This window comes from Lissotriton helveticus, chromosome 6 (assembly GCF_964261635.1).
Source record: "Lissotriton helveticus chromosome 6, aLisHel1.1, whole genome shotgun sequence".
NCBI lineage: Eukaryota > Metazoa > Chordata > Amphibia > Caudata > Salamandridae > Lissotriton > Lissotriton helveticus.
The window spans coordinates 821,792,202-821,813,972 of record NC_136067.1 but is presented as its reverse complement, the minus strand read 5'-3'; the positions used below and the strand labels follow the sequence as shown (position 1 = coordinate 821,813,972).

The window sequence follows — 21,771 nt, the reverse complement described above, 5'->3', positions numbered from 1 at the left end:
GCCCCATAAAAATGTGAATGTGAAGAAGTACTGGCTGTCTGGGTGTATAAGGATAGAGAAGAAGACAGAGCAAAATCCCACCACCGTAAGCCAATTGGTGTTGGCTGGAAGAAAATTAATTATTGTAGCAGATAAACTTTGACCGCCCAAGGTATAGCTTTATTTGTGGTTAAGACCGACGATCCAGTAGCAACATATGAAGGTTCAACAAAGGAACTGGAATTGTGGTGAAACTTGACATTTCTGTGTATACTTTGACCATAGAAGATCTAGACTCAAACTTTCACCTAGTCATGTTATATCCATAGCATAACAATCAATATCTAGCTTAACAGTTACATCTGTTAGTTCTGCTACAAATTTCACATTACTCCAAGGTGGTCTATGTAGCAATAAAATATGCCGTTTGAATAGCTGTCAAGCAACGCTGAATCAAAGTAAGTTCAGCCATGAACAAGTTATCACAATCTTTCGGTTTTACATTGCATTGGCAACCACTGCTAGCCCATTCCCCTTCCATTTTTTCTATTCTTCATAAGAAAGGTATTACTTTCTGGGATGAGGTTAGGTGCAAATGGGGAACGATCTCATTTCTGCCATGCCTCAGTGAGGTAAACAATATCGTGCAACCAATAATCTGAACCCTAATTTCTGTCCTTTTCTTATCTGGTCAGAATGTATTAATTAAACTACCATTCGCAGATTGTAGTCTATTTTATTTACTGATTCCAGTCCAGCATAGCTTCCGGCATTGGTCCCCTCTGGGACCTGGACAGCTTGCTTTACATGTTTCACCAACATTCCTGCAGTGCTTCTCAGCAGCATGCATGTGCAGAATGCATATTTAAATAGTTTTTTGACTGAATAACCTGAGTGATTGGAGAGTCTATGCGATTTTAATTCAACACTGGTACTAGTAAAATGGCTGCTGCATACTGTGCGGGGATGCCTGCCTCTCCCTGACTCAAGTAAGAATTTATAAGAAATTGAGTTATTATTTGGGGTGGGTGACTACCCACCTCAAAGAATATTCATGACCCTTTTGAGGGTAAACTCTCAAAGTCACCAAATTAACTTATGGGCAATGTGTGAAGTATTTATGCAGTTCCAAAACAGTAATAAAGCCAAAATGCCAAACAATAAAAATCCCAAACTGAATTAGAAAAACCGAGTAGACCTAAATAAAGAAAATGGCACCAAAATGATAGACATCCAATAAGGGGAACTAGCAATATGAAATGTTACATTTTTAACTAAAAATAGCAATGGAAAGCTCAAAACGTCAATGATAGTCATTGGCTGTGGCAGACCAGGACCTAGACGCAATTTGAGACGGACTACGATGAAGCACAGGTCAAATACACCAATCAGGTTCATCCCGGTCAAAGATTATACCTTATGATGTATTCTTTGAAGTCCTAATCTTCCACCAGAGTACACTTTTAAAGCCCCCAGAACCTCAGGGGAGGCACTTACAGACTCACAGGGTATCAGAAAGAGGCCAACAATAGCGTCCAGTCCACGTGCAGATGCTTCTGGTCAACTGGGTACTTCCAGGAAAAGGCCTTTTTTCAGCGTGTTGCAGCTCCAACCAGGAGGTCATCCACCTGACCCATGGAGTCCATTTCTTTGTCTTGAATGCAAGAGGGAGTATGCCCAGTCCTGCAGGGCTTCTCTCAGGTCACACACAGCCTGTCTACTTCTCATTTGATCTTCCACAGGTCCAGAAAGTGTTCTTAAGTGGGTGCCTGCTGGTGCCACATTTATACCTGGATGGGTATGGTGTCTCCTGGGCACGCCCTAAAAAATGAAGTAAAAGTTCCTGGTCCAACCTTACTCTCTTTTTCAGTAGTTCCTGTTTGCCTTGTTACAAACAGGCCCAAAATGCCATGTGTCAGGGAATATTCAAGATGGCAAACGTTTTGCCCAAACTAAACTTGAGCTCTTAGGGCTGGGGGTGTGGGGAAGGTATGGTATGGTAATCCTAGTGCCCTCCCATCTAACATTGAAATCCAATTTGTAGCAGGTATTGTAACCACAGCAAACCCAGAGACAGAATTCTGGTAGAACAAATGCAGAATCCTTATGCAGACAGAGTAGTCTTGTCTTGGCATCCTATTCTCTCCATTTCAAGTGCACCCAAAGGTGTGTAGGTGAATCCAGCAGACCTGTCAAGCAGAATTTAGCACCGCAGTGTCCAAAAGGATGCCCACACCTTGCATATTCTTTTAACTTCAAAGGAGTCATCGCTGCCCATTCAAGTCCGACTTCACCATTGAATTGTATTTTAATGACTAATAAAAACAGTTGTGCATATATTTTTCTACCTTATCCTATTTCCAAGATACTGTATTAGTCTTTAAGATAGATTCCCAGTGTTTTGGGGGCTAGCCACTGTAAGGACATTTTAACATTACATTTCTACATGCCCTACTTTTAAATGCCATGCACCCTGCCTTGTGGGCTACATGCCTACATATGGATGACTTATTGATTTTCAAAAGGGAGAATTTGACCTTTCAAAAAGAGGTTTATTTTGGCAGGTCATGGTACATCTTTATCACTGTTACAGTCAGGCTACAGTGGTAGGTCTGAACCTGTGTTTGCACTGCCACTGTAGTGGAGGGAACAGTAGCTGCTGCAGTACACTAGTAGTTTCAGGCCCTGGGTACATTCGGTACCATATACCAAGGACTTATAGGCAAGTTAAATATACCAATTGGGAGTATGTCAATTCGACAATGTTAAAAGGGGTAGCACAATATTTTACTATTGGTTTCAGTGGTAACGTGCACAGAGTTTTAAAGCCAGCAAAAATAAACAATCCAGCAAATGATGATAAATCAGGGTGACCGCACAGCAAAGTCAGATTTCCTACATATACAAACATTTTTTTTTTTAGTCCTCATTTATCCAAATTATGCTTTAATTTCCAAGAGAAAGTTTATAGACCGAACCCTTAGGCAGATATTGTTTATCCCCGGTCACTCCACAAGGGAGAGAAAGATAAGGTTTTATCTCCGGGTCAACTCTTGGCCTCTTGGTTTAGGTGAACACCAAATCTTAGAATTTTTCTTTGGACCGGTGATTTTTATGGTGGTCCAACCACCGAAGCAGCCTCCTTAGCATATCGATAATCATTGGATCATATAACAGAAAAACTGAAGACAAGATATACAGAGAAAATAGTGAATAATAAGTGAATAAATAAAATAGAAGGAACTCTTTAATGTAAAACCAAAAAAGAGTGAGAAGAACCCAAAGTTCAGTTTTAAGTGTGTAGTGCTTACTAATGTATATAAGAAGTGGAATTTTTCTCAACCCAGTCATCCCAGATTTCCCAGTATTTTGTTTTCTTGACCTGTTTACCTGAACGATCTAGCAAGGATACCCTTTAAATAGAATAAATCCATTCCTCCTCCGTTGGGGAACAGGAAAGAATCCATTTAATACACAATTCCCGTCGTGCAAGGAGAACCAGTGCAAAGAAAAGAGCTTTACGATTTTTTGTTAAGGTTTGGTTATCCGAATTCTCCAGCAACACCCCAAAGATTATAGAAGGAATACTAAGCTTTATCTCCTGACCCATAATATCTGATATGGTCTTAACCACTTTCTTCCAGAAAGCCTGGATTGAGTAACACAGCCAAAACATATGGATCTTGTTAGCGCTATCTTCTCCACACTTCGGGCATTACTTGATCTCACGACTTCCCATTTTTTATATTTTCTGTGGATTCCAGTATGCTTTGTGTACTGTGAATAGTTGGTTCTTTTTTAGGGTGCAGATTTAACACATGACCATAAGAGAGACATTGGTACTTGCCCCAATTTTTCAAGATCGACATCCGGCAGGTCCCTCTTCCAAATCTCTGTGTAGGCAGCATTCCTAACTTCTCCACTTTGAATTAACAGCCAATACCACTCTGCGATTTCTTTTTGAGTTGTAGGTCATGAAGATATCTTTGACACCATGGCCGCCTCCCCTTCTAACTCTTTTCCTAAGGATTTTACCCAACTTGACTGTTAGAGATACTTAAATTTCGAAACCGAATGCTCACAAATCAGGGAAAAGTGCTGCCATGAAATTAGTTCAGTGTCCACCATGAGTTTTCCCCAGGAGTGGGTACCGCAAGATCTAATTGGGATGGCAAGGGCATCCTCCAAACAAGCCGGAGTGCCTGGAAAGTCCCAGATTGGTGCTGCGTCACTATAATATGGGATTTTTAAGTCTTCTCACCTGAACCCAGAGTTTGACTGCTGCCCCCAAGATCTTCAGTCTCACGTTCTTGAAAAATCTTGGGTGTCCAAATTTTAAGAGAAAAAAACCTGCCTGATGAGAGAAGCTGATCGTAAGGGCCTTAAAAAGTGGAGAAAAGATTGAGCTTTCCATCAATAGTTGCCGGAATTTTTTTAACTGAAAAGTGCAATAATACAGATATAAGTCTGGGGTAGCAATTCCTCCATGGGCTTCCTTTCTTCTAAATTTTTTAGGGCTACTCTTGTGCTTTTATTACCCCAGATAAAACTAGAGAAAGACCCCTGTACTTTCTTAAACCACACCTTTGGGAATTCTAACAGAATTGTATTGAACAAAAAAGTAAATTTAGGCAGAATTGAAATTTTTAGGAGATTATATTTACCCAAAAAAAAGAGTGGAAGGGCACTCCATGGTTGCAACTTTGATTTGACCATCTTAGTTACTTTTTCAAAATTAACTTGGACTATTTTATCAATGTCATGAACTATTTGAACCCCTAAATATCTAATTTTTCTTTTGGTGAGGTCACTCCTTTATTATGTATTCCATTTCATCAGTTTTGTCTTTTGTTGATTAATCATGTATACGGAAACCTTTCCGAAGCTCTCCAATTGATCCCATATTGCCGGCAATGATTGCTCTAAATTCCCTGTTAGTATCATAAGGTCATCGGCATATAATCTGTTTTTCTTTTGCCATCCGTTACCCCTAAAAGGGATGATATTCTGACAGGCTCTTAGTTTACATGCCAGCAGCTCAATATATATATTGAAAAGAAGGGGGACAGTGGGCAGCCCTGCTTGGTGCCCCTGCTGATTTTTATTGACCTAGTAAGATTACCGTTAACAAGGACTTTAGCAGATGGAGTTTTATAAATAGCTTTAACTTTTGTTAAAGATGTTTCCCCTAGGTTGAGACGCTGAATCATTTGGAATAGGAATGGCCAACTGACACTGTCAAATGCTTTAGCAGCATCAAAAGTCATTACTGCTAAAGGAATTTTATATGTTTGAGTCATGTCTATTGCTCCAATTAGATCATATGTTAATTCAAAGAGCTGCCTCCCTTTCATGAAACCTTTCTGATCTGAGTTTATTAGTGATCCTATAACCTTGTCCAGTCTTTTAGTTATTATCTGAGTGTATAGTTTATGATCACTATTTAAGAGAGAGATGGGCCTGTAGGATTCACAGGATCTCGTGTACTTGTTAGGTTTAAGTAAAATAGTTACAGTTGCATCATCCCATGACAGCCGGAGATCCTGACCTTCTGTGAAAAGCGAATTAAATAACTTAGTAAGAAAGGGGCAAGCTCTACTTTTAAGATGACATTGATCTCATTAGGGATTGAATCGGGGCCGGCGGCCTTGCCTTTCTTTAGAGTCCCGATAATTTGAATAACCCCCTCCGAAGTTATGGGCGGTTTAGATAAATGTTCTCATCATTTTGGAGAGATGATAAATCCAAATCTTAAAGATAGTCTTCTATATCTGATTTGTTTAATGTCAACTCTTCTGTATATAAATTTTGAAAGAATTGGACAAAGGCATCTTCAATCCCAGAGTCCTCCGAAATAATACTACCAGTATTCAGGCATCTGAGATCCCTTATCCAATTCCTGGACTGGTCAGCTTTTGCTTTCCAAGCGAGAAGCTTGCCACACCCCTCCCCATTCTCATGATGTGACAACCTACTGGCTTCCCACTTTTTTTTAGATAGCTTCTAAGTAATCTGCAAGCTTATTCTTTTCTGCTGTTAAGCTCCATAGAATGTTTAAATTACCAGGCGTTTTTTCTAGCTCCTCTTGGTAGGTATGCATTTCAGTTTCTAAGGTCTTTATCTCACCCCTCGTGTTCTTAGTTTGGACAATAGAGAAAGTCCAGTTACCTCTTAGAAACGCCTTAAATGAATCCCATACCGTGTTGAGCTCAGCTGAATTAAGGTTAAATTAAAAAAACTCCTTGGTTGCTATTTCCAATTTTTCAATAACTGTATTTTCCAACAGTGGTGATCTGTGAGGTGGCTGTCTCTTAACAGTAGCAATTTCCAGGAGCACCGCTGAGTGGTCGTACAAGTGTTCCGGAGCATGACTGACTTTTATGGTGTTTTTTTCGGTAACCGCGTCAACCAAAAAAAATCTATCCTAGAACGATGTCCACACTTCTTATTATGAAACGTAAAATTCCCCCCCCCCCCGCTGTTCCTATCTTGGGGCCCATCTTTCTCCAAATATCTGAGAGTCCTACATCTCACATTAGCTGTTTCATGGCTGCTCTCATATTTTTTTGCCATTGCCATTGCTCTGTTTGAGGTTAAGTCCTGAATAGGGTCCAAACCTAAATTAAAGTCAATGGCAATTATAATAGGGTCATTCATGTTGATTAGTTGCAGAAGTAGGGTATATAGTGGGGCCGGGTCATCTAAGTTTGGACCGTAATATCCTACAAAGTTCAGCCACAAGCCATTAATTTTGACTCTGGAGATTGCCTACCTTCCTAAATGATCAACTATGCAATCCCCCAATATTGATTGGACAGTTCTTTTAAATAAAAGAGCAACCCCTTTTATTGTACAGGTTTGAGTAGTACAGACACAGTGTTCTATCCATTTTTGGCTTTTTAGGATTAACTCCCTTTCCTCCTTAAGCAGATGTGATTCTTGAATAAAAATCTCATCTCTGTCCATGAGATTTAGGTATTCTAGGATTTTTTTTCTTCTGGATGGGACCCTAAGACCATTTATGTTCCATGACATAATTTTCAAACTATTTTTTTGTTCTTTCCTACCTACATCTGTCATTGGAATATTAGATGAGTAGGGGAAACGGATCTGCGTATGTTACCTATGGTTAATAAGACTATTAAGGTAAAACTCTTATCCAGAGCGGTCTGGGGTAATTGAATAATGTTTATAAATTAGAGATTTTTTTTTTTTTAAATCCCACATGCTCCCCTACCTTGTGTAAAAGCGTACATTTTGAATTTTATTTACATTTGTGGCCACCCCTTCCCTTTCATCCCATCCCTCCACCCTGGGAAATCCTCCCTCGGAACTAGAGGTATACCTGGACTACCTCTGCTTTCGGGCTGTCTCCAACTAGGCAGAATTTTTAACTATTAAACAATTCTCATTTGGATGTGCCTTTGATTTGGGTGATAAGGGAATTAGCATCAGCGGGGTCTCTGAAATTAAACATTTTATTATTCCACATTACCCTTTAAGTAGCTGGAAATAGTAGACCTTTTAGTTCTTGAATACATTTCCCTAATTCCCACTGTTTATCTTGTGCTGTGCGAGAAATATCTGATCTAACATGGAGCGACCAGTCCCCTCTTTTATAGACTCCTACTTTCAAGCCCTCAGCCAAAATGTTTTCCTCTATTTGATAGGTCTTAAAGTTGACTAAGATTCTTCTCTGTTTTTTTTCCTGGTCCCTTAGAATATGGGTCCCGGTGTACTCTCTGTATATCATCCTCGAGGGTCAATCTTTCAATATCAGGATGCAATACTTTAAGCAGATTAATAACAAAAGACCGTATGTCTGTTCCTTCAACTTCCTCTGGGACATTCAATATCCCAATATTGTTCCTTCTTGTGTTGTTTTCCATGCTTTCTAGCTTATCCCGCAATTCTTTATCGCAATTTTTTAGCCCTACGAATTCTGAGGAATTATCTTCTACTTGTTTCGTGAGGTCACCCAAAACTGTTTCCATAGCTCCAACTCTCTCCGTTATCTCATAAATTTTTGTCTTCAACGTTTTGCAAGCTGCTTAGATTTTTGATTGGTTAACTTCTGAAACCGCAAATTTTCCCCTAATTTTTGTAAGTAGGGTAACTAATAGTACCTCTGTAGAGGCTTGAGCCTCTGAGTTGTGGTCTTTATTGGCTCCTCTGTTAGATCTTGTCTGAGTTGACTCCCTTCAATCCCAAAAGCGGTACAAAAGGGGGTGGTGATGGACGGAGCATCTGAATCAATCAAACACTCACACCCAGTCAAAAGATCTGGGTTTACTCCATCACCGTTCTTTAGCCCACTCTGCCACCCCAGTTCAGACATGGCTATATGCAAATCAGTCTGACCCTGTGCCTCATGGGAACAGTCCAGCCCGAACTGCCAAGCCATGTCTTCCCTGGACCAGAAACAAGCTTCCGAGGACCGGTTTCTGGCATTCCAGCCGTCTTCAGCCCGGCTTGCTTGAATCCAGTGGCAAAGTGAGCAAGGGACTCACGTCTGAGCATACCCTGCCACACTTATGGCGGCCAAAAGCGGTACAAAAGGGGGTGGTGATGGACGGAGCATCTGAATCAATCAAACACTCACACCCAGTCAAAAGATCTGGGTTTACTCCATCACCGTTCTTTAGCCCACTCTGCCACCCCAGTTCAGACATGGCTATATGCAAATCAGTCTGACCCTGTGCCTCATGGGAACAGTCCAGCCCGAACTGCCAAGCCATGTCTTCCCTGGACCAGAAACAAGCTTCCGAGGACCGATTTCTGGCATTCCATCCGTCTTCAGCCCGGCTTGCTTGAATCCAGTGGCAAAGTGAGCAAGGGACTCACGTCTGAGCATACCCTGCCACACTTATGGCGGCCAAAAGAGGTACAAAAGGGGGTGGTGATGGACGGAGCATCTGAATCAATCAAACACTCACACCCAGTCAAAAGATCTGGGTTTACTCCATCACCGTTCTTTAGCCCACTCTGCCACCCCAGTTCAAACATGGCTATATGCAAATCAGTCTGACCCTGTGCCTCATGGGAACAGTCCAGCCCGAACTGCCAAGCCATGTCTTCCCTGGACCAGAAACAAGCTTCCGAGGACCGGTTTCTGGCATTCCAGCCGTCTTCAGCCCGGCTTGCTTGAATCCAGTGGCAAAGTGAGCAAGGGACTCACGTCTGAGCATACCCTGCCACACTTATGGCGGCCAAAAGCGGTACAAAAGGGAGTGGTGATGGACGGAGCATCTGAATCAATCAAACACTCACACCCAGTCAAAAGATCTGGGTTTACTCCATCACCGTTCTTTAGCCCACTCTGCCACCCCAGTTCAGACATGGCTATATGCAAATCAGTGTGACCCTGTGCCTCATGGGAACAGTCCAGCCCGAACTGCCAAGCCATGTCTTCCCTGGACCAGAAACAAGCTTCCGAGGACCGGTTTCTGGCATTCCAGCCGTCTTCAGCCCGGCTTGCTTGAATCCAGTGGCAAAGTGAGCAAGGGACTCACGTCTGAGCATACCCTGCCACACTTATGGCGGCCAAAAGCGGTACAAAAGGGGGTGGTGATGGACGGAGCATCTGAATCAATCAAACACTCACACCCAGTCAAAAGATCTGGGTTTACTCCATCACCGTTCTTTAGCCCACTCTGCCACCCCAGTTCAGACATGGCTATATGCAAATCAGTCTGACCCTGTGCCTCATGGAAACAGTCCAGCCCGAACTACCAGTCATGGGGTTTTGGCAAACGCTTGTCGTGTTGTCGCTTTCTGCCTCAACAGAGGATGCCAGTGGGGCAAATCTATTTGAAGAAACCCGGGATCCATGTTTATATCCAGTCTCCCAGTATTTGGATTATTAGGAGAGTCTACAGAATTTGCCTTTAATAAATCACTATTACTGCCGTTGTCGGGGTCACTGCAATAGTCAATACTAAAGTAGGCTGAGTGGTCTGAGAGAACTGGTTAGGTTGATTAACTAGAGAAGTTTGTGCTTGAACCTTAAAATACGAATGCTGTGATGGGGTAATTTGGAGGTTAGCAGGTTTATTTTTAACTTGATTTTTTTTCTTCTTAGTTAAGGGAGTCTTTTCTATTCGCACCTTTTTATTGTTTAGAGCTCTGGAGTGGTTTTGGGGGTTAATTTGCACCGTGAATGGAGTAGTTTCTTTGCTATGAGACTCAGTCGGAGACCGACTTTTGCCCCAAATGTCTCTACTTCATAGGGTGTATCTATTTATCCTGTTTGCCCCTGTGTACCCTCACCTGAAGCCTCATTAGTTTGCTGCTCCTCACTTGTGATATCACATTTCACTCTAGGCTGCTAGTCCCCCCTTTTTCTCCTTACTGGGGTCATTTGCGGGTGCCATAGGCACTGCTCAGCTTTTGCCCAATATGCCGGTTTCCTTATTTTGGTCCCCGTTGGCTCTTTCTTGTGCTCTTTCTTGTGCCCAGCCCGACTGCGCCCCATGCCCCCTCCCCCTCCCCCTCCCCGTGAAGGCAAACGGAGCCGAGAATCCGGCGACCGGCATTTTCTGCACATGGCTCCTGCTGCCCCGGAAGCCGATCCTTGCGGCGGTGTGCCTGCCATGCGCAATCCGCTTCCGACCACCGGCTCCTCTGTTTTTTCTCCTCCGCTCCGGCCGCCACTGTCAGCCCTCGAGTATCCGCCAACAGCACGCCAGTGGTTTCTCCTTAAAGAACCGTCCGAAACAGGTAAGAAAGCAAAAAAACGCTTTCATCTATCCCTAAGAGAACTAGTTTTTACCTAAACTTACTACATTCAAATTCTCCATATTGCCAGCATTCTGCGTAGTAGAGCGAGAGCCTGCAACCGCTTCTAGCTAGCGGCCACCATTTTCCCCGGCCACCCTATAGTCTATACTAACATCAGGGCTTTAAGTGGGAAAAAAAACTGGGGGTGCTCTAAAAGGGGCGTGGTAAATCTCTTAAAGGGGTGTGGCCTATCTGAGTAGGGGCGTGGTCTAAATCAAGATAACTAGCACTGCTGCTCACGGGATCCTTTTAATCCCTCGGTGACTTTCTCCCAACTAAAACTGTGCAGTTTTTTTGCTTGACCTTTCAGGTTGAAAGCCGGGGCTATCAAGGGCAGCCAAGTATAAACAACATTATTTTTGTGCCCGTATCACATCCACACACTCCTTTCACTCTTCCCCCTCCCCCCTCATCTCTCTGTGTTTTGTCATCCTCTCTTTCTGTAGGAATGTAGGTCCTCTACTGTGAATTTAACCTCTAGAATATTTTCTGGCTGACCCTCTAATCTTCATATTTGGTCATTTGATTGAACCAAAGGGGGTCAAAAGGCATTTTGGTGTCCAGTTTTGTTTTTAGGTTTACGTTTTATTTTTGTGAATCACACAAACAGCATCTAACAAATGCAAATACCATCAATATGGCCGCCATACAGTAGTATCTCACCAAGGAATTGTGTTTCTGCTTTTTATTTTATCTTCATTCGTTTATTTTTGCAAATTTATACGGTGCATACTCGACCCAAAGGCATTGAAGCAGGAAAGTAAGAAGTACCCTTGGGATAATACACATCACAAAGTCAAAGATAAGCATTACGGAACTAAAAGTAACAAAAAATTTGTTGCAGCGTAGACAGTCCCTTGCCAGGAGGCACTTTGCTGTCAATCACAACGCACGCATGAAAAAATAAAGATGCATGTTTGTAACTGTAATCTACATGTTTTACAAGCTCAAACTAAAAAACGATTTTAATCAAACTGTGGGGATAACGCACTGCACTTACAGATCAAGGATGGGGCTCCACAGGTGCAAAATGGTGAAACTGCGCCAATTTATTAAGTGAAGGTTGTGTAGGTCCTGCTGGAGCAGGCTGCCTGGGGCAGAGGTGCACCTAGAGGCAAATTTCGGGGGGAGGGGGCTAAGACAAAAATTCAGGGGGGGGGTTGAATCTTTAATCAATGGGCAGAGTGGAGCTGCAGGGGCTCTAAGAAGGGGTGAAACAACAGCAAGGCCTCATTAACAGGCAAATTGTCCTAAAGACCTGTGAAGTGCTGGGGTGCGGCTGTGTGGCTGTCTCATCCCGGGCTGACACACACGAAGGGGGTGGGTGAGAGGGGGGGCTGCCGCTGAAGCCTTTTGAGCCCAATGGGTGTTGCGCGCCTGGCTGGGGTCCTCAGCCTCTTCAGTTTTTTATCGGCCCAGGCTAACACCATGTCATGCCGTGACCACTTCTCAGTGAGGAAACTGAGCTCTCACTGCAGTAGCATAGGTTCAGAGATCACGTTCCAGCCCCCTTAGCTGCCCATCTTGAATACAGAAATACTTATAGAGGCTGACAGCCTTTTTGAAAGATCTCCCATATTTTTCTCCGGAATTGACCGGTTGGACTTTAACAGACACAGAGAAATGAACTTTTTGCCTAGTGTTTTCTACAATTCACAGAAAGGACCACTATAAGTTTTAGCAATTGTGCATCTATGCCCTAATAAACTACTGTTAAGCTTCAATTCTCCAAGCCCAGGTCTTGCTCGTCATAACCCTGGAGTCCCCGGCCTTATAGCCATGTACGGGTACCAATCATAAATGAGACTTAGTAGTAATCATGGAAAGTGGAGGACACAGGGCCCTTTTATTGTAACACGAAGGGGAGCCTTGCATGGGGGCGAGTTATAGGAAGAGCATTTTTTATTTTTTTATTCTCAGGCTTGCTTAGGCAATCCTGCCTCCCACAGGAGGCAATAATTCACTCTGTTATGGCTGCGGTGCAGAGGTGGCAGTGTGGGGCTGCTGTTAAAGCCGGTTATGCAGTATAGTTTCTTCCAGATAGCTTACCCCCCTGGGGTTACGGGAGGCTTGCCCCCAGCTGCACTTTACCCCTTCAGATCCTGCATCCAGAACCTTGGTGCCCTCCAGCTGCTCTTTACCCCCACACTTTACTCTCGACCACCTCAGTGCCCGTGGGCAGAGCTCAGAGGCCACCTGAATGCTCTTTACCCCAGGTCCCTGATATGAGCTGAGAGAGAGCAGATACCTTTACCTACCCTTTACCCTTTACCCTTTCTCGCCCACATGGGAGCAGCTGAAATCCCCTGGCTGCACTCGGTGACCTCATGCCCAAGGAGTAGGTAGGCACCCTCTGACTGTTCTTTGCCCCCTCGCCAAGCTCCGTGGCATTCTGTATGGCTAGCTCTGGGTTCCAGCCTCCAGACACCGCACTTACTGTCGAGAAAGCGCAGATAAAGACAAAGGAGCAGCTGATACAGTCACCCTTGAAGACCTCAGACAGACGAAGATAAGCGCGCGCTGGAGCCAGTGACGGGAGGGGGCATGCACGTGCAGCGTCAGTCAGGGGAAGAAGAGGTCTGCACTGCACACAGGCTGCAGACATGCTCTGCCTGGGCACAGTCAGGGCTTTAAGTGGGCCGTGTCTGAGCACCGGCAGGTTTTTTTGGGGCACTCGAAACTGGTCTGAAAAAAAAAATTAAGAAAGGACTACCTTTGCCAGCCGCGAAAATAGAGCCCGATAGAGACCCGTTTCGCGGGCCCCAAAAAAAAACTGCCGGTGCTCAGACCCGGACAGACCCGGCCCACTTAAAGCCCTGACTAACATCTTTATTCAATGTCACTCTGGTTTATTCTTGGGAGGATGGGGAAGACACATTTGAATGGTGTTAACATAAATCCAGATTGTTCCATTTTAAAAAAGTGAAAATTAAACGCTGACTGGTTAAAACAGATACAGTTAGATTATGTTACATTAATGAATACAGAAGGGACACATATCCACTCTTCAAGACAAGTTTATTGAGGAAATAATTTTTCTTCTAAATATTTTGTAGAAATAGCAAATGTTTTATGAATAATCAGTTTAATCAAAAGATGATCCAAAGAACATTCACAAATGTATAAGGAAATGAAATATTGGAAAAATAAAACACAAACAGTAGTTTCGTTTTTAATTGTCGTTTGCATATACCACCTTCCAAACCTATGTCTATAAAAGTTAAAGTAAAAAGGCAGAAAGATGGGCCCCATGTATGCTAAAGCAAGGGAAGTGGAGCTGATATCAATGATCCAGAGAGGGATAATTTATAGGAAAGTTCGGCAAGATAGGTAAGGAGTCTGGGAGATACACAGCCTGTCACAGCGAGCAAAACAGCACATTGCACAGCTGTAAACAGTTCTATTGCAAATGGTAGCTCCTGTAGCTGAATTATATTATCTGAAATGGCAGCTCGTTTTGGAAAGAGTACAATAATATACAAACTCATCCTTTTACACTGAAATACAGGCAATTAATGTCATCTTTCTCCTCGCTAATATTATAAATTAGATTATAACTTGAAACCATAATAATGTGCCTGGCTAGTTTTGCACATGAATGCATGCCTTACTCCAGAGAATAAATCTATCTTTATACAGCAAATGCTGAAATGAAAAGAGGTTAATGCATGAATAAAGCATGTAGTCTGACATCCACAAAGGTGCCTTAATAATTCAGATTAAGACGTTACTAGTTTCAGACTGTAGAGAAACCCTAAATTGAACCAGACAACCTGCTATATACAACTTCACCTTCAGCTGAAGTCTAAAGTGTCTACAGACACAGATAACTCTAGATTTGTACAAAATATTACAGCTGACTTAGACAAATACAAACATTTACAGATTACGGCTTATCAATTTAGGTTATCACTCTGTTTAGTTATCACGCACTAGTTAAATTAAAGGCTAATTTGGCATACTTTTGTTTAGTCTTCAAGACAAAACAGCCACAAAAATGTACTCCTGAAGACAAAAAAAAGATTCAAATTTAACCAGGGTTCTACATAGGTCGAAACATGGCCCAACTATACAGTTTTCAGATACCAGTGGTAAAGCACTCTGATACACTGTGGATCAGGTTCACGCTATTAGAAACTGATAAGCAACAACATGAATTAATTGGACAGCCCAAACTAAACGGAAGGCTGAGTAAACTGCAATCTCCAAACCCTTCTTTCATATTCCTTTGTAATATTTGGGTTAAAGGTTGCCCATCTTGAGTATGAATTGCCAGATGCAGCTCTATAACACCTTAGCTGTAGGCTGAATTCCCAGTTGTGGCAAATGAGCAGTGCAATGTAAGTTCAGAATTTGGCAACCTGAATGTTTCTTAAGAGAGAAGGTGTTTACCACGTAGTCAAGTGCTGCAGCGAGAGGATCATCCACCTAGGTTGTCTACGAGGATGTTATCCTTCTCAAGAAGGGCTTTTGTATACTCAAAAGAGTTTGAAATGCAAGCATGAGGTCTGCTGTGGTAGATGGTAGATCAAATATGACTTCTAAAAGCTGCCCAGTTGTATTTATTAATGAAAGCCAATTAGAAGCTTTGATGCAACTCTGAATAACTTCAAGCCCAGGTATCAAATATTATGGATATGATCTCTGCTCTTGAACTGGAGCTGGGATCTCCGTAAACATACAAGTGCAATGACATCCATATAGGGACCTTGTTGGAGTTGAAGGAACGAGCAGAAATCTAAATGTTTAAAGAACTCTGTGGTACCAAGTGTTTTTCCAATTTCTTTGTTGTGGAAGGAACAACTAGTTCATTGGAAAAAACCCACCACAGAACAGAGGTCACTTTATTGACCCTACAACATCTGTGTAGTGGTAAACTTGGGATGATTTGTTATGGGGATTGTTCTGGTTCCTCCTTCACCATCAGAGGCATTTCACTGCAAGAGATGAAGCATGCCTGACCATTCAATCTGGAGTGTTCTAATAGGAGTCTAATAATGTTTTAGCCCTAACAAAGTCATCAATGATGAAACATTTGTTGGCTAGAAAATAACGAGATCAATGGATGGGGAGGGAAGGAATCTGTGATCCATTCAATTCCCTTGGGTCAATATCATCTAATCATATGAGAAGGATCACTTGTCCTGCATAACAGCGGGTATGCGGTATTCGTTCTTTCTAGTCCCAATAAAAACCCTCATGCACGTGTTTATTGGTGGTAATATCAAGCGGTATATCTTGATTCTCCGCTGGCCCTCGCACGTGTCTGCATAATTATAGGGTCTTGTTTTGTATGCAGCCTCCACCAGGAGGTATTACCCTTTGTTAGGATCAGTAGTGATCAGAAATAGTGATTGTGATAGGGTGTAGTGAAAGTGATTAAAAGTCTCTCTTTACCAGAAATGTGTTTTAATAGTTCTGGTTCTAGGAGGCAATAAAAACAATATAGGTGATTGAGAGTGATTATGACTCTCTCACTCTGCAGTTGTGATTTAGGTCGACATGTTTCAGCCCTTCTGCGCCGGTCGGTCAGTAGGCTTTCTTCAGGACCAAGGGGTGTAGTGTATATAGACGGTTATTGTCTCCATGGGTGAAGGGTACATAAAGGCATTTCCTAATGTGCCCACTGTGAGAGGAACAAAACTCTGTCTTGTTCCTAAAAGTCAAATTTTGCCTTCGTTATCGGTAAACTTTACCTCATCAGGATCCAAGTGGGTCAGGGAGGCCTTCGGTCACTCCGTCTTCCGACTTGTACTGACTCTGCCACTTTGGTCCCGGATTTGCTTGTGAATTCCTATTCTGTGTTTGTCTCGCCTCTGGAGCATTTCTTCTTTAGTATGTTCTGATAGTGTTGTTCCACTTCTTGCAGTCAGGGGACCAAAAACTTTTTTATTTTACTTCTAGCACTCGATGAGATTGCATGTTTTTATTGGTTCTTTCCCTCAAGCCCTGCTACCCATTTCAAATCCCTCCCCCTTCTACAGTTACTTAATGGTTTCCCAATGCTTTTATCTTTTTATTTGTTATAACCTCCGCTGCTATTCCAGTCCTCTCCTCAGCCGCCCCTGCTGCTCTGCCACTTGGTAGCACTGAAGTCCTTATCTCCACTCCCTCCTCGGTTGCTGCGCCACCACCACGTCACTCTCTATTTTAAAACATATGTATGTATATATATATATATATATCGATCAATCTTTCTATCGGATGGCTCCTTTCTTTTAAATTACCTTTTGCACATATTTGTTTTAAGTTATTGCTTCAAGATTGTTTCTTGGAACTATGATTAAAAAAATAATAATCTATTGCTTCATGATGTGCACCAGCATTAGGATGTATACAGGTGCTTGCACGTAGGCGTATCCATGATCACACTCTTTTGTTTTTCTGATGCTGTTTATCATAGACAAAACCCATTGACAAAGCCTAAAGTCGAGACTGGTTTCTTTGACAATACTTGTTAAATTTGCATTATGCACAGCCGGTTCATATATTATATGTTGCAGTTTCACTTTCTGAAAACGTGTCCCTACACTAGGGTTGTACGAGTTGGACGTAAGAGTAATCAATGCAATGCAGGATTTTGGAAATCCTGTTATTTTGTGATTTTTTGCATTCACTGCATTTCATTGTCTAGTTGCAGTTTAGAAGCTTAAGTGCTGGACGTCTCTTCGTGACATGGCTCTGCGTACGTATATGAAGTTCCATGTTCTGTAGCTACTCTATTTGGAAGTGGCACAGTGGCTAAAAAGTCGAAATGAGCCACTGCATTGACCATGTGATATATTACAGTTTCTCTTTTAATGGGTGATTGGATTTGTTCATCCCTGTGCAATAACACATGCTACATTGGCATGCCAATAGAGTAGATTAGTGTATGGATGTATGTGCATGGGATTTCTATAGCGCACACCTAGCCAAAAAGCAGCACAGCACTGTGCAGGGTCAAAGACAAGCATATAGTCAACAAGCAATAGGAGAGGAAGCTCGGTTGTGTATGCCTAATGCATTGTAATGTAAAGCTGTTGACTTAGCACTCTTGATTGTCTCTTGCCTGTTTGTGTTACACCCTATCTTTCCCCTTAAATGCTGCAGAGATCATCAGTAATTGCCTTTGAACCATTAATATGACTTTCTCAGCAGCAGTCTCCATCATCATTTCGCTCTGGGTATTGCAGATTTTGATAACTGTGATGGAATTTCAGCCAGGCATAGTGTGGAAGCATTTTAGAATGTTGCTACTCTATCCAGGTATTTCAGTCTGTCTAGTTATTGGTCATTTTTTCCAGCACTGGTATTTACTGATGCTCTGCATTTATATCAGATTTCCTGATGGGATTGCTGCACTTGTGTTGGAATCCTTGGTGTGATTTTTCCAAACATTTTTGCTTTTAATCCTCCTGTTTTTCTGACTTTGTTTTTGCTGGCGTTGGGACTCTGCACACTTTACCACTGCTAACACATGCTAAAGTACTTCCGCTCTTTCTCTGAAACATTGTAACATTGACTTCCCAATTGGCACTTTTAATTTATGTGTATGTCCCTAGTAAAGTGGTACTACATGTACCTGCAGCACTGAGTGTGCCACTCACTTAACTAGCCCTTTAAAACATGTCTCAGGCCATTTCAGCCTGTGTACAGTATAAACTGTAAACTGTAATTTCCACATGGCATAATAAACCCCTTGCCAGGCCAAACCCCTCCTTTTAAATATATATAAATCACACCTAAGGTAGGCACTAAACAGCCAATAGGGCAGTGTGCATCATATTTATAAGGTTGACCATATACTTATAATCTTACGTGTCATGGTAGTGAAAAAGTCTTCAATTCATTCTTCACCACTTTAAGGCCTACTGCTTCCATAGGATAACATTGGGTTGCCTTATTACATTTAAGAAGTGATAACTTTCAATTGGGCGCAAGTAAGGAAGTCGTCTACCCTCTTTAGTGGTAAAGTTGGATTTAAGTCCCAATTCTGAAAATGCCACTTTTAGAAAGTTGCCATTTTTTGTCCTAACCATTTGGTGTGTGCAGCCTGTATCCTGGGTCACATGACTTGGTGTGGCTGGCAGCTGGCATTTGTGTATTATTCCTAAATAGTGAGACAAGGAGGGTATGGGTGTTGTCAGGATGGGCCATCTCTGTCAGGATGACAGGAGGAGCTGCCACCTACCACACTTGTTCACATCACAAAGACTCTGCCTCAGCACACTCACAGAAGATTTTAGGCCAGTCTTTTATGTCCCCAGACAAACTGGGGCCAGGGCAGGGAGGCAGTAAATTCAAGACACCTCTGTAGGAGGAGGACTGTAGAAGCACCTCCCACTTAAAAGTGGGCACCAGGTATAAATATTGGACTCTAAGACCCAACTCTTCAGTACACTTCTTGACCCGTTGAAGACTCCGAGGGCTAGACCCCTGCACCTGGGCTCTGCCTGCTGTGAGTCCTAGCCCTCCAAGTGGTTCCCCTCCAATCCTGAACCCTTGAGAGTGGGGCTAGAGGTGCTTTGCCAGCCCAGCTGTGGTCTCTACCTGAACCAACGCAGCGTGACGCAATCCCACACCTCCCTTTGCAGTGCCTCATTGGAACCAATTGGAACACAACCTACTAGCTTATCGCAAGCTGTTAAAAACGTGGCTCCTCCCATAAACTTCCTTTTATCACTTCCCCCCTGAAAGCTTCAGGTTAACTGTCAGCGCTGGGACGCCCTAGGGTAGCTATGCGCTTTACAAATCCGTATTCAAATTCAAAATTCAAATTCAAGTGTGACGCAACCATGACATAACCCCGCATTGCAGCCATCACAGATCATCAGAGCCATCGCTGCGTGACGCTCCTCAATGCAGACCTTGCAGCTCATCGGAACCGCGGGTACATGTTGCGGATGCGAGGTCAAGTCGGACCTCGCATCACTCCTTGGGACCATCGCTGCGCGGTACCACACTTGGGAACCAGGGTTTAAGATACATTTCCCAGCAGGACTAACTTGGTCCCTGTATCCGGCCCACGCTCCATCACTGTTGGCCTGAACTTGTGACTTTATTCCTGTGCAGCGTGACCAGACAACCACAGTTGGGCTTTGTTCTTTTAAGTACAACTTTTACCTAAACTTTTTTAATTGCGTATTTCCGGTTCTACTGATTGGATATTTATTGTTTTGCTGTCAAATAATGTATTACATTTTACCATATTTTCCTAAATTGGTGCAGGATTTTTCTTGTATTGTGTTTTCTATTTGTTACTGTTTATGTGCTGCATAAATGCTTAACACATTGCCTCTAAATTAAGCCTGACTGCTTTTGTTCCAAGCTAACAGAGGGTTAAGCAGAGGTTAATTTGGGGTTTAGTTGTGGTTGCTGCTTGAGTAGGGTTTTACCACCCCCTCACCCAGTAACACAATTTCCTACAACTTGGTGTTTAATGTTTCGCTATTTCCAATGTTTTTTTCAACAATTTTCAGCCTTTAACTGGTGCACTTGCTGTAAGGATCTCCATGATACAGAAACAAAAAGCAATATCGGGTTATCTGTCTTAATTCTTCAACCAGTGCATGGTTAGCAAAATGTTGGAAAGAAGCTTGCTAGAGTATAATTTATTTATTTAATCAGTTGGAGTTTAATTACACCAGACACGTATGGTGTAAATCAAATATCTGTAGTTTAGTTACTTATATTAATGAAAATTAAGGCAATCAACATTTTCATATTATTGTATTCAAATATTTTTTGTTGGTAAAGATAAATTGAAAGTAAGTAAAACATAACCAAAAATACTAACCCTGTCTTGAATTTGCCACCACAGATGATGACGCTGCATTGGATTGCAATTGTGATGAGGATCTGAGAGAATATCACAACATGTGTTGGAGCACAGAATTTAAACCTGTGGCTCTGCAGCTGCTGGACAGGATTCAAAGACATCATACATATCTTGAACCTTTGCCCATTCCTTCCTAATGACAGAATGACTTATTCAAATATATCAGACTTTTGCAATTGCCTTTTTGTTAAGATCAGAGATGGCAAAACAAACGTTTCAAAATGAACGAGTAAATTATATTTATGTATGCTTCAGCCACTGAAAAATTATTTTGGTATATAAATGATACATTTACAGATGATTTTAAATATAATTTATACATAACATTGAGGTGTAAAAATATGTATTGTTTGAAATTAAAGAAATTGAATTAAGTAACAAACAAATTCTACTTTTTATACTATTTCACTAATTTAACACACAACATATCTATGAACACTTGTAACACTGAAATATCAACATGAAAAATGCATTTGACACTTTATTGATCTACTTCATCCAATTTGAATGAAAGAAACGTATCTTGTATAATATATTTTAAAATGTTATGCGTGTTAGTTGTAATAAACATTCTATTACAAGTTGTTTTCTAAGTTCATTTTGATATTTGAAGAGCGTTATTAAACTGATGCAGTGATTGGTGAATATGAAGACAGATTGTGTACCAACACTAACCTCCCATTGTACACATTCCTTTTTTGAGGCAGGGTTTTTGCAGAGCTTTTTCTTTGCTTCTTTGTTGAGAGCAACGTTGCCACATATTTTTTGGTGGGACTCAATATAGGTCTCCTTATTTTGAATACTGTTTCCAGCCACTTTTTTCCAAATGCGTTTGAACATATATTGTTAGCCACGGGCTGCTGCTCTCACTCTAAATACCAGTGACATATGATATTGTGACTGATATTGTGCGCTTCCAAAGATTTTATGTACCTTGCACTGCCTCGTCTTCTGCTCTGATGCCCAAACCCATTTGATTTCTGCATTAGATATCTCTAAAACCTCATTACGTTTTGGATCACATCCTACCCTATAACTGTCAGCCTACAAAAATAACCAGCTGGATAGAAGTAAAACTAAAAACACCCCTGAAAGGCAGTTTACTGAAGGTCCAAACATTAACCATGAGGCCCCTTCTCAGAATCCCCCTCCACAATTTCCTACATCTCAAGATCTGAGAGAAGTGTTGTGTA

General features: G+C 42.0%; 1 protein-coding gene across 3 annotated transcripts in view; it reads left to right on the top strand.

Annotated features, from left to right (window-relative positions):
- The window catches only part of ARMC2 (armadillo repeat containing 2), a 397,692-nt gene extending 376,533 nt beyond the window's left edge, over positions 1 to 21,159 (top strand). For 2 of the 3 annotated variants that reach the window (XM_078646858.1, XM_078646859.1), the window contains exon 17: positions 20,561 to 20,852. In XM_078646858.1, coding sequence (XP_078502984.1) covers positions 20,561 to 20,715 — 155 coding nt within the window. In that variant the 3' untranslated portion in view covers positions 20,716 to 20,852. Of the gene's footprint in view, positions 1 to 20,560 lie in introns of all 3 variants that reach the window. The other variant, XM_078646857.1, reaches the window with a different exon arrangement.
- Positions 21,160 to 21,771: the final 612 nt, after the last annotated feature.